Raw genomic sequence first — 13,916 nt, forward strand, 5'->3', positions numbered from 1 at the left:
GATAATGACAAGAACAGAAGAACCGGCCTGGGTGGATGTGCTGATACGACCTATACTTTACAGAGTTGGGCAGTGAAATGGTCGAGGGTATGAAAGAGAATTGAACCAAAAGAGCTCTTGTAAGATAATAACCTTTCTTTATTTTGAGGAATTTCCTGCTATTTGGCTTGATTATTTCACACTTTTTCAGAGAGAGTGAGGAAAAGGATGGTTAAAGTTACATTTATGAATATGATCTGAGGTATATTCTTTGCTCCACAATAATACAAAGTTGGTAAAAAAGTGAAAAGTTGTTGATATTTCTTAAATTTTTTTATCAAAAGTGATGTGTTAAATTGATATACTGCAATTCTTCACACTTCCACGGAGACCAAAGTATTAAAATCTTGCGGGAAAATAGACTTGTGTTCCAGCTCTAAACTGAAAGTGGACACAGCTTGAATCAGTATTGTGCACACACTCTTTCCAGTACGTTCTTTGAACCCTCTGCTCGTCCGTGAATGGCTGGTTCAGTAAAGGTGCCCCCATTGTACATTTTCAATCTTTGTCCCACTGTACATTGAAAGCCTTTATTCACATACAGTGCAACCGATGTTTCAGTTAGAGTTAGAGGGAATATGTGTGGTCAGCCCATTCTCCCCTCGTCCAGCTCAAAAGACACGATAACATCCAGCAACGGGCTCCACTTGAAAATACAGTTATGCAGTTTGCTTCCTCTGGTATTTTTCCAGCTTTGGATAAGGAAAACTCTCCAGATTCTCCAAAGGTAAGCTCCACCAGGACATGGAGAACAGAATGATTATGTTTTAGCTTGTTTAAGGAGTAGATCATATATAATAATTTGAGAATTCATTTGTAAACCCAAGAATTAAAAAAAACAAAATTTCTGTTACAGGAAATGTCATTGAATGTAACTAAACTATTTTGTGAATATGAGACACTGCTGGTAATTTACAGCTTAATGGAATAACTGCTCTTACTGTTTGTAATAACACGGGTCGGCAACCTTCATGGTGTGAATTGCCATTTTTAAATTTTCTTGTTAATCAGTGTGTCATATCAACATTAAGGTAGTTGTTGTTATGACAACACATCAAAATTCAAATCTCCAACAGATCTGTAATTTTATTCCATCCACTTAGGCAACATGCAATATTTCTCCCATAATCAGGACATTGTAATTATATATTAGAGCACTATACAAGAAGGCTGCCATCCTTATGAAAACATACATATTAAACATAGCAACCTTCCACCAATCTTGCTCATCAGCAATAAACTTTTCTGGGAAGAAGGCACAAGGAGTACTAGTCAATCAGAGGCAGATTGGGGCGGGTCTTCGCGGAATGCGGGTGGGGAAAAAAATCAATCAAACTACCTTAAAGGTCCCATATTATAAAAAGTGAGATTTTCATGTTTTTTCATTATAAAGCAGGTTTAAGACCTATATAAATACTGTGATAGTATCGAAACACTCAATCCACAGGGAAATACACTCAGCCCGTATTCAGAAACTCTGCATTTGAAACAAGCTGTCAGGATTTCTGCCCATTCGTGATGTCACAAATATACAATATTTAGACCCTTGAAGCATTTTTAAACATAAACAACATGTGTCCCAGTTTATTCCTGGTTGCAGTGTATGTGAATGTCATCAGCTGACAGAAAGTACACATGGACCCAAGCTGTTGCCTAGCAACGCAATTCTGTTGCAATTCCGTTGCAATTCCGTCAAAATGCATTGAAACGGAGCGTTTCAGACAGAGGGGAAATACAGGCATATTCAGGCTGACAGTATGAGGAAAATAAACGTTTTTTTGAACATTACAGCATGTAAACATGTTCTAGTAGAAACACAAAATACAAGTATGAACCTGAAAATGAGCATAATATGGGATCTTTAAATAACTAGAATACACTGATACCGATACCGGATCGAATATCGAGCCGATACTGACTCAAATAGCTGGATATCGGTGACAATGGGGCCGATCTATGAAATTCAACTCTATGTTTATATAATATACATTTACATTATATTTAATTCTTGTTTAAGCTTTGACCAATTTGTTGCTGCATTAAAAAGGTTTACACTTGAATGTTAATTTTGAAGATTTTTTTTTGCCAACAAATTATTATTTTAATAATAAATAACAATTCAATACATTTATATCTCTGTATTTATTTGTTACATTTTGTTTTACAAAGTTATGAAAGTTATGATATTTTATTTTTTCACATAAAAGAATGATCCAGTAACTTCCACACAGTGAGGCATACAGCTTATAAATTAAACACTGGTATCGGATCTGTTCTTGGTATCGGCTGATACTCAAAGCCCAGGTATCGCTACCAGTATCGGGACTGAAAAAGTGGGATCGGTGCATCCCTATAAATAACAGGCTGTCCAACAGCCAATGGCTGTGAAAGAGGTAATTTGGCTTACTGATGAGAGGGCACTTCAATATTTCCAAAAAACTGTCTTGCACAGTTATTGCTAGCGTGTCATTGGTTAAGCTATTGTGTGCCAATGGTGGCGCCAAAGGTGCCTACCCCTACGAAATACACGTGACAAAGAAAACGTTTGAAATTCATTGTGACAATTTATTAAAAAATGAAGGTCGTGCCAGATTGTGACATATACTAACATGAGGCGATGACACACCAAGAAAGCTATTTTATGATATTTACTGTATATTTATAGTGGATTTTTAGGTCAATATTTAAATCTAGATAATGTCTGAAAGCCATACATGTGCAAATACATCTGGTTTCATGCACCTGCTTCCTTGGTAAGATTGAGTCATACAGTGCATTTTTTTTCTCCTTAGGAGTGTAAGAGAAACCACTTCAGTTTCATTATTATCATGATTCAGTTATTGATACCTTGTGCCTGACTATAGTATTTTAACTAGGACTGTCAATTAATCGCTTGATTGTCCATAGTTGATCGTGATCTTGCAGAATAAGGAAACGCATGCATTTGATGCTTTTTTGTCAGGTGTGCAAAGTTTTTGGGTGCTGGTTTAAGTAGAAGTGGAAGTCCCTATTAGTAAAGAGCACTTCAACTGCTAACACTGTAGTTTCCTTATGCAAAGGCATGAGCATATTTAGTGCAACGCAATACTATATACTATATATACTATACTATACTATACTATATATATACTATATCTCAGAAGTCAGAACAAGATAAAGTAATTTCCAAATCATCAAAAGTAACCTCTTTTTTAGCAGCAAACAGAGAGGAATGTTTGATTTTTAGTACGTTTAGAATAGGGCTGTCAATCGATTAAAATATTTAATCACAATTAATCGCATGAGATAGTTAATCGAGATTAATCGCAAATTAGTCACACAGTTTTTATCTGTTCAAAATGTACCTTAAAGGGAGATTTGTCAAGTATTTAATACTCTTATCAACATGGGAGTGGGAAAATATGCTTATTTTATACAAATGTATGTATATATTTATGATTTTAAATCAATTAAAAACACAAAGCAATGACAAATATTGTCCAGAAACCCTCACAGGTACTGCATTTAGCATAAAATATATGCTCAAATCATAACATGGCAAACAACAGCTGCAGTGTGTCAGTGTGCTGACTTGACTATGACTTGCCCAAAACTGCATGTGATTATCATAAAGTGAGCATGTCTGTAAAGGGGAGACAGGTGGATACCTATAGAAACCATTTTCTTTCACATATCTTGAGGTCAGAGGTCAAGGAACCCCTTTGAAAATTGCCATGCCAGTTTTTCTCATCAAAATTTAGCGTAAATTTTGAGCATTATTTAGCCTCCTTCACGACAAGCTAGTATGACATAATTGGTACCAATGGATTCCTTAGGTTTTCTAGTTGACAATATCTTCACTCCAACTTTAAAACTAAGCTCACTACAACCTAAAAATCGCAAGTTGCATTAACGCGTTGAAGAAATAAGTGACATTAAAACGAATTTGCGTTATTATCATGTTAACTTTGACAGCCCATAATTTGAACTATTGTGTTTTCCCACAGAAATGGGAGACTGGTCCATTCTTGGCCGCTTCCTAACGGAAGTTCAAAACCACTCCACGGTCATCGGCAAGATCTGGCTGACGATGCTGCTCATCTTCCGCATCCTGCTCGTGGCCCTGGTCGGGGACGCGGTCTACAGCGACGAGCAGTCCAAGTTCACCTGCAACACCCTGCAGCCTGGCTGCAACAACGTCTGCTACGACACTTTTGCTCCCGTCTCACACTTGCGCTTCTGGGTCTTCCAGATCGTCCTGGTCTCCACGCCTTCCATCTTCTACATCGTCTACGTCTTGCAAAAAATCACTAAGAATGAAAAGCCAGAGGATGATAAGAAGGTCCAAGTGGTACCCAGGTCCTCGCCTTCACTAGAAAGGGACAGAGGAGGAGATAAAGAGACGACGTTGGAGGCCGGCGATCCTTATAACGCAACCTATAACAATGAGGACTGGAGCTCACGGGAAGAGGAGTGTGAGGAGAGGAACCAGCTGGAGGAGGATGCGAGAGAGGTATGGAAGGATCCAACCCAGCTCTCCAGCCAAGTCTTACTCATCTACATCATACACGTTCTGCTGCGCTCCATCATGGAGATAATCTTCCTCATTGGACAGTATTACCTATTCGGATTCGAAGTCCCGCACCTCTTCCGCTGCGAGACCTACCCCTGTCCGAACAGGACCGACTGCTTCGTGTCTCGAGCGACAGAGAAGACCATCTTCCTCAACTTCATGTTCAGCGTCAGTCTAGGTTGCTTCATTTTGAACATTGTGGAGCTGCATTATCTGGGCTGGATCTATATCTTCAGAGTGCTGTTATCCGCGTGTTGTACGTGCTGCGACTCGGGTAGGAACCCCGGGGCGCGGGTGGATTTATACTCCGATAACAACCCACTGTTCCTCGAACTCAAGCACTCTCTGTGCGGTAGGGTCGTCCTGCAGACCGCCTCACCCACATCACGGGACAGGAGCGGCGGCGTTCCCAACCAAGGCCCGGCCATCTCCTTTGAGACGGACTCCACGCTGGAGTGTACTTCGAAGAGAACTCCAGATGAGAAGGATCGCAGCAAGACTAGACTGCACAACATGGCCAAAACAGGAAGAGGGAAAAAGTCATGGCTGTAAACCATTGGATGTATAAAGAGAACTGGATGCAGGGTTGGAGGCGGGGCCCCGTTCATTCGTATGAAAGTTGCTCATTGGCGCAGGATTCCAAAATGGCTCGACTTCCGATTGGAAAAGTACCTGGATCTTCCTGAGATCTTCCACATCCATTGAGCCCATGGAGCAGGCGCAGTAGCGTCCGCTCGGTCACAGAATAACTCTGGATTCGGCTATTAGTGCATTTTACAAATTTTAAGACCTAATGATTTAAATAAGGGCTATTCAAATGTTCATATTGGAAAGTTGATTCACCTCAAAAAAAAATATCAGCTGAGTTACAGTTGTCTCTTTCCCAATGTAAGTCTATGGGAAAAGGTTTTTTTCTGGGCCCAATGGCATCATGTAACGGACACAGAAGTTCCAGTATCGCCGTTTGGCCACTGGCGCTCTTCCTGGGGGCTTGCAGTAAATGATTTCAAACCATCTTTTTCTTTTGTGTTATATATATTTTCCATCTATAACTGCGCTTGTATATATCTAAATTGAGTTATGAAGTTAGTGATTATTAAAATGATTCAGACAATGTCAGGGAGAAACTGTGACAGATTCAGTGTATTTGTTTCTAGCCACAGAAACCCGAACTTAACATTAATAATGTGGAATTTTGGAATGGTTTGGAGATGTTGCAATGTGTTTACCATTCTTGGTTTATTATGTGTACTGTAGAGGGAAGCACTGATATGAATGTAGTGCAGATTTCTATGAAAATGTTTCTGTAAATATAGACAAATCAATGTATTTGCTGTGATTTATTCATACCTCCACTACAAAGACAACAAAGGATCCTCTGTAAATAGACAGATGGCGAATTTAAGGTGGCAGTAAGCCAGAATGTTTTTGGCATCATTGGGCAAAAATTCCATAATAATCTTTCAGCATATTGTAATTCAAGTGTTCTGAGAGAAAGCTAGACTTCTGCACCTCCTCATGGCTCTGTTTTCAGGCTTTAAAAAATCCCGTGACGATAGACTTTGGCCAATCACAGGTCATTTCAGAGAGTTCCTATTGGCTGATCATTCAATGGAGGCAGCTGTCAATCACTAGCAAACAGAATATTGATTAATTTTTTATCAGCACTGCCTAGTTTGATCGTTTGATTGAAGTTCGCGAATGATTGACAGCTGCTCAGAGACGGCAGGCTCCAGCTCGGCTCTGATTGGTTGTTTTTCTCCGGTCTGTGAAATCTTGCAGATGCCATTAGGAGCACTGCATTACTGTCAGGGTATAGTGACCGTTTTATAAAAATAACTTTTTTTTAATCATATTTGCTCCATTTCTACCCACTGCTGCTTTAAGCATCAGCAACTGTATGCGTACATGGCCTGTTAAGCAGCAATACACAAGGGCTCTGATCTGGTTTAGAATAGTTGATATCTCGGTCTGATTCTCATTGTTTTGTACTTTTTTTTTGCCAGAAGACAAATTTCAGCAAAGTCAGAGGAGTGTAACCTGTGCGGTAGGTTAGACAGTGGTGGAAGAAGTACTCAGATTTTTTACTTAAGTAAAAATAGAAATACCATAGCCTAAAAATACTACATTTCAAGACAAGGCTTTGAATCCAAAATGCTACTTAAATAAAATTACAAAAGTTTTTTCAGCAAAATGTAATTAAAGTATGAAAAGTAAATGTACTCATGATACAGAATGGCTGACAGATTGATAGATCGTCAATGTGGAGCCAATTTTTGATACTTTGTATACTACTGGGTAGATTACTAGTACTGCACCGTATCATATTGTCTGATTATTTAAAAAGTAGTAACTGTAAGTGTCAAGTAAATGTAGTGGAGTACTTAAGTACAGTCCTTGAGTAAATGTACTTAGTTACATTCCATCACTGAGGTTATGTGCCATAGAGTGGGACAAAAGGCCTAACTTTCCTTGACTTGACCGGATATATTTGACAAATCTTGCTGTCCTGCATGGCAATTATATCCCATAATATAATATAATATAATATAATATAATATAATATAATATAATATAATATAATATAAATCTTCAAGAGCTTGGGCTGAAATTTAATCATATATGCAAAAATCTCAAATGTATAAACATGGGACGCACAAACTGAGCCTAGAATCACACAAACTCAAAGATTTAAAAGCTCATTTTATATATTGTCAAATCTCAGATCAACATAATCTACAATATCCTATCAAACTTCTAAATTAAAACGTGTGTTTGTGTTGTAAGGTGAGTCCTGACAAGGTAAATTGGGCAGACTGGAAGTATTTACCTGTGCCTTCTGTATACAGTACCTGCACATACACTCAGTGTTGCAGTGCGTAAGAAGACCAGCAGGGGTCACTGCTGTCCGGTTTACACTGATGCTACCTTCAAGTGCCATTGGAATTACTAAACCTTTAGAGCAATTTAAACATTGACGACCCAAATACAATTATAGAAGGTGCTAAATTTAGCACATTTTGTCCACATTTAACAATATAAAGATGGATTTAATGAAAGCAGCGTAAGTAAAAGATCATTCCTTAAATAACTAGTCATTTTTGTTGTGTTGTGGTGCACATAATTCAAGTTCCATTTTATTTTTTTTTGCCGTTAAATATATATAGACTATTCTATACATGACTAAGCCTACAGACTGCCCGTTTAAAAAAAGTAATAGTAATAGAAACACAAACATGAGGTTGTGTCCACAGGGTCGTTTATAACCGGCCATACTTGTTTTTGGTTAAGTCGGAGCTTACGGCAAGCACTTGAAGGCATCACAAGCTCCATTTCTCGCACCTACTGTCAATTGAAAGGAGCAAAATGCTGCAAACTTCAAGCAACGCGCACAATTACAGGTAAGTCAGTGTCATGTCGGTTAATAGCGTTAACTAATAACTGTGTATTTTATATTAATGAATGACAATGGTTACACTCTCTATTGAAAGTGTTCCCTGAGGCCACCGGTGCTAGAGAATGAGGGCAAAGCAGCTTAAAGGGAGAGCATTACAGCCAAGCTGTGGACTAGCAGCAGCAACAACCTAGTTATAGCATGCAAGTTCAGTAAAGCTCAACATCAACAAGGTTTTTATCATTTCCTGTGAAAAGACATCATGAGAATAGTTTCAGTTGTATTGTAAAGTGCTGAAAAGTGATTGTATTGTTATTTCATAGCCTCTATGACCTCAGGAGATGTGATTAAGTGAAGATTAAGTGCATATTTGACTGTTTATGGGTTCACACAGGCTACTATATGGATGTGTGAGGCATTCAGGTTCAGGTGGAGAGCATGGTTCAAAAGTGTTTAGATGTTCTGCATCACTTTAAATGGTGATGCCGAGCATTTGACAGCAAGACAGATGAGGTCAAAGCTGTCCAAAAACAGTGCCTGTATGTAGGGCAGCTATAGGACTGAGAGAATAAATCCCCCAAATCTGGAGTATATTAATGTTTGTAGGTCATTTTTTTTTGTTGAGACTGTAATGCATCACAATTATGTCAGTTCCCTTTCACACAGCTGACACACTATACATTTCTTCTGATTTGAGTTATTTAGATTGTATGTTGATACTGATAAAAGTTTGATTATAAGAAAAAAAGAATCATTACATGATATGCAATACAGTGTTTGATGAAAGGTTTTTATGAGTTTGCAACATAAGATGTAGGAATAATGTTATTATATTGTCACAAAACACAACAAATAATGGATCTTTTAATGACTGATATAATATTCTATAAATGAAAACATTAATATAACAAACTAGATCTGTACCTAATGATTATTTTCATTACCGATTAATCTGTAATGATTAGTTGTTTGGTCTATAAAATGTCAGAAAATGGTGAAAAATGTTGATCAGTGTTTCCCAAAGCCCAGGATGACGTCCTTAAATGTCTTGTTTTGTCCACAACTCAAAGATATTCAGTTTACAATCATAAAAGAGTAAAGAAACCAGAACATATTCACATTTAAGAAGCTGAATTCAGAGAATTTAGCTTTTTTTTCTTAAAAAAATACTCAAACCGATTAATCAATTATCAAAATAGTTGCCGATTAAGTTAATAGTTGACAACTAATTGAGTCATACACTGTCAATAACCCTGTAACACCAAATATCCGCTGCTAGCGTTATAGATTATATTTTTTACAGTCTTTAATGCACATTTTTAGATTATAATTTACAGTCTTTCGTACACATTTTTTGTAATATGTACATATCATCTATCACTTTATGTACATATTGTAATATGTACATACCTGTCACTGTAAGTATAAATACTACTCACTGTACATACAGTACATAGACAACTCCACATGTACATGCTGTACATGATCATCTAGTCCATGTATATCCATCCAGTATTTATTTCTTTGCACTATTTGTATTGTTTACAACTTCCAGAACACTTGACTTGTACGTAAACATTTTATTTTTTATTTGTATTATTGTATTCTTTTATTCTGTTATTTCCATTCTGTGTAAGTACATTATGAGAGATGCATAAAAAAAAGAGTCAATTCCATGTATGTATATACGTGGCGAAATAAACAGCATTCTTGTTGTTGCTCTATAACAAACAACTTGAAGTTAAAAAAGGGTTTCAAAAAGCGTCCTATGAAGAATTTACTCTATTTCGTTTTGCACATATGTCATCATACCGTATGAGCCATTACAGATGTGCATGATTGGCCAATAATTGGCATGCCAGTACCGTAGTCAGGCAGAACTAAATTAGACGGTTCTATTAAGCTCTCAGCAAGTATTTTCTTAATTTTCTCCTGTTTTTCCTCTTCCTTACAGATGACACTGCAGGTCAGTAACTACTGTAGAAGCTCTCTCTCTCATCATTCATGTGAAACGGTCCTTTTGTCGCCGTAAGCAATTCAAACTGGTATAAGACTTCAGAGCAGTTTGAGCATGTTTCACCTAATTAAGAAAGACAAGGAGAAGGAGAAGGACCTGGGCAAGAAGGAGAAGAAAGAGAAGAAAGAGCGGATGTCCCAGGCTGAGTTAAAGAGCCTGGAGGAGATGAGCATACGCAGAGGCTTCTTCCACCTCAATCGAGGGAGCGCTAAGAGGGACTCCAGGGGCAAGCTGGAGATCTCTAGTCCCATCCCGATTAAGGTGGCTACCAGCATGGAGCTCAACCTGACGGACCTGGAGGCCGAGCGTCTTCACAACACCCTGGGGCAGGATGCGGGGCAAATGAGTGCAAGCACCTCTGGTGAAGAAGACGTGAAGGGACCTGAACTGGATCATCATCATCGCAGCTCTGTGAAGGAGAGAGCAGCTAAGTTTGGGGAATTGGCCAGGGTGAATTCCTTGGTAGGCCAGAGGCACGTGTCTTTTTCCCAGAGGAGCAGCGAGGACAACGCTCTGGAGGCTTTTGGGCAGAACTGGACTACATCCTTGAAGTCCCACTCCAACCCAAACATGGTTCACATTCCCGAGATGGTGGAGAAGACCTTCCCTGGTGCAGACCTACAGCTGCCTGTGCTTGTCGCTCCACCAATACCAGATCCAAGAGAGCTGGAGCTACAGCGGCGCAACACCGGGGATTTTGGCTTCTCTTTGCGGAGGACCACCATGCTGGACAGGCAGCTGGACGGAGGAGTGTGTCGGCGCGTGGTGCACTTCGCCGAACCGGGTGCTGGGACCAAGGACCGGGCTCTGGGCCTGGTGCCAGGAGACAGGCTGGTGGAAATCAACGGGGTCAACGTGGAGAGCAAGAGCAGGGACGAGATCGTGGAGATGATCCGTCAGTCCGGAGAGTCGGTCCGGCTGAAGGTGCAGCCCATTTTGGAGCTGAGTGAGTTGAACCGCAGCTGGCTGAGGACCACTGAAGGCCTGCACAAAGACATCTCTGATGTAAGTAGAATCGTTTTCAGTCCACTGAGGGAATAGATTCTAACTTGCAAACACAAATTCCACATGTACTGATTCTGTTTCGTTAATGTCATTGCATAATTTCATACTTCTAAGTACTTTCATCTCAAAATGCTGCTTTTTTTGTTGGCCAGGATGTCACTTTGGATCTCGTGACAATTTCAGACTTTTAGAAATTATTCTCCATATTTGCACTGAGAAACTGAGTGTGTGTTGCTCTGGTGCTCCTGGAGCTCTGTTATTTGGGTTTTTTAAATATATACTTGGCAACTAAAATTACCACCTAAAATTAGCCCTTTTTTTCCCCTCATTCTGGTGTTTCTTTCTTCTAAGTATGTGGTTTTGCACCAGTGGATTAAAGATGTCTGGATCATGGGTGGAACTGTAATGACACTGGTAATGTGCCTTTGTGCGTGTATGCATGGGGGAGTGTGTGTTTTGAAAGAGAGAATGTGTTCTGTGTATATATAATCCCCCCTACCCAACCCCCACCCCCCCCCTCTAGTCCTTTGACACCAAACAATAGGATGCTGAAGGAAACAACGGCCCAAACGCCACCACAGACCGGGGCCATATGGTCTTGCAAGACTTGGCTGGCGTCCCATTCAGTTCTTTTCGCTCGGATAATCATGTGCAACAAGTAGAGGAGCATCAAGTTAAGCTCTTTATTAGCTGCTGGCACAACAAACACCTGAATTTGAGCATTCTTGGTGAGATAAACCTTGGCCCAGGTTAGGGTCGTGCAGTGCACTGTTATTTTGAGGTATATCAGTAATGTACTCATGGTGTTTTGCCGGTGTGGATGTAGATTTTATTCTGTAATCATAAAATTTGAACAAAATACAATAGACAGTCTTGATTAAAAGCCCAAGCATATTAGTTATACTATAAATATAGATGTAAATAGATGTTAGATATCATTGAACCCTGGAAATTAAAGTTACAATCTCCAAAATCTGCGTTTTGTTCTCTTTGGCGGCGCCTGTGGTGATAAGTGGTAATTGCAGGTGTGTTTTTAAATCTCACTTCCCGGAGATCCACACAGTGTTTTTTTCTCCAGTGAATGTCGCATTATATCGATATTATATCAATATCGTGATATGAGACTACATATCATCTTAGATTTTGCATATCGAAATATGGCATAAGTGTTGTCTTTTCTTTTCTGAACTTACCAGACTGTTCTAGCTGTTCTATTTTTTGTCTTTTACACTTAGTCATTATATTCAAATTACTGATAATTATTTATCAAAAATCTCATTGTGTAAATATTTTGTCAAAGCACAAATGGTCAACCCTACAATATCGATGCAAACCGATATCGAAGTATTTGGTAAAAAATATAGTGATATTTGATTTTCTCCATATCGCCCAGCCCTGCTTTATTGTCTATTTGACTCTAAATGGGACCATAACTTATTAAATGAACATCATGCTGTATTGAAGAAGACTTGAAACTTGCGATTGAGACCATAAACTCATGTTTACAATGTTTACTGAGGTAATAAATCAAGTGAGAAGTAGGCTCATTTTCTCACTTTTATACAATCGCAGTCGCCCCCCTGCTGGCTATTAGAAAGAATGCAAGTTTAAGGGACTTCAGCATTGGATTCACTTTTCAGGCCCAGAGTTGCCCACTGGAAAATCTTCAAGATTATTACTTTAGGAATATATACTTTTGCCTGTTGAACAACCTTATTTTAGGCAACTCATAGTGTATTAATTCTGATAACTACAATAGAGTAATATACTGTATATATATATATTGCAGATGTTTCAGGCAGTAAAATAAATTCCTTTTGACAGCATCACATTGAACCAGTTGTCAGAGACAGATTGATTCAGAATCACGCTGTAAAAGAATGGTGAAAATGATCCTTTACTTCCTAACTAGTTCATAACATTTTTGTGTAATGAAGGAGATTATCTCCATTCTTTCAGAGCTCATTAAGGTTAAGACCTGGGTCAGATTTGTTCCGCTTGGTGTGAAGGTTCAGTGCTTAACCCAAATTGCGGGGCCGTACTTGGTTTGTTGTTCTGCCACATAAGTACCATGTAAAAGATGCACTGCACAAGGCCGGTGTTTAGAAATCTAAGACGTTACAGCAGTGACACCAGAGACCCACCCGCCATTAGTGATCAAATATTAAGTTAAACACAAACGGTGTATCACAATTGGTGCGATATGCACTGTACAACAGCAGGTGTCAACTTGATATGCACTTATCTGTTTGTGTGTCTCCTTCCACAGCCAATGCTTTTACCCATGTTACCATCATTTTGAATTACATGGGACTCTGTGGGAATGAATGTTTACACAGACCAGAGACATTTTTCTTTGCTTTGTCCTACATTCAACCGATCTCGATGATCAACATAAGACAGGCCATTTTAAAAAGCAGAAAAATGTGCATGTGAGTGTGACCTAGAACTAACAGCACTATTTATAGGTGGTTATAATAAGATCTGGATTCTGGATCTAGAGCTCTGCAACAAAACCATATATGTGATGGATGAGCACATTTTGCATGAATTTATTTAAAGGTTAGTAAATTACTTTGCTTATTTCTTTACAGAGTGTAAGGTGAGACATTGCACACCTCTCTCATATCTGTCTGCTAAAGATGAAGCTACAGCTGACTTAGTTTAGCATAAACACTGGAAGCAGGAGGATCAGTTAGCCTAGCTCTGTTCAAAACACAATTTATATCTCTCTGTGTTGTGTACAGTAATAAACTGGGGAAAAAAAGTTCGAAAACTTGTGTTTGGTGGATTATTTCTCTGTTGTTACAATGCTATTTAGCATTGTATTTTACATCGTTGGAAAGCCTGTTTATTTACCTTCACAATGATGTCCAACTTGTAAGGATCATGCATTTGTGGGATGAGCA

General features: G+C 38.9%; 2 protein-coding genes across 2 annotated transcripts in view; both read left to right on the forward strand.

Annotated features, from left to right (window-relative positions):
- Positions 1-604: 604 nt before the first annotated feature.
- Positions 605-5,812, forward strand: LOC141752770 (gap junction delta-2 protein-like). Its single transcript, XM_074610931.1, has 2 exons — positions 605-766; positions 4,026-5,812. The coding sequence occupies exon 2, from the start codon at positions 4,028-4,030 to the stop codon at positions 5,141-5,143; it is 1,116 nt and encodes a 371-aa protein (XP_074467032.1). The 5' UTR covers positions 605-766; positions 4,026-4,027; the 3' UTR covers positions 5,144-5,812.
- Positions 5,813-7,913: 2,101 nt separating this feature from the next.
- Positions 7,914-13,916, forward strand: part of LOC141752542 (unconventional myosin-XVIIIa-like) — a 90,801-nt gene continuing 84,798 nt past the window's right edge. The window contains exons 1-2 of the mRNA XM_074610557.1: positions 7,914-7,992; positions 9,940-11,007. Of these exons, the coding sequence (XP_074466658.1) occupies positions 10,057-11,007 (951 nt within the window). The 5' untranslated portion in view covers positions 7,914-7,992; positions 9,940-10,056. The remainder of the gene's footprint in view (positions 7,993-9,939; positions 11,008-13,916) is intronic.

The sequence above is a fragment of the Sebastes fasciatus genome, chromosome 16 (genome assembly GCF_043250625.1).
Source record: "Sebastes fasciatus isolate fSebFas1 chromosome 16, fSebFas1.pri, whole genome shotgun sequence".
Lineage (NCBI taxonomy): Eukaryota > Metazoa > Chordata > Actinopteri > Perciformes > Sebastidae > Sebastes > Sebastes fasciatus.

Excerpts from the sequence above, each read along its gene's own strand:
- LOC141752770 (XM_074610931.1), top strand. The coding sequence starts at position 4,028 with ATGGGAGACTGGTCCATTCTTGGCCGCTTCCTAACGGAAGTTCAAAAC.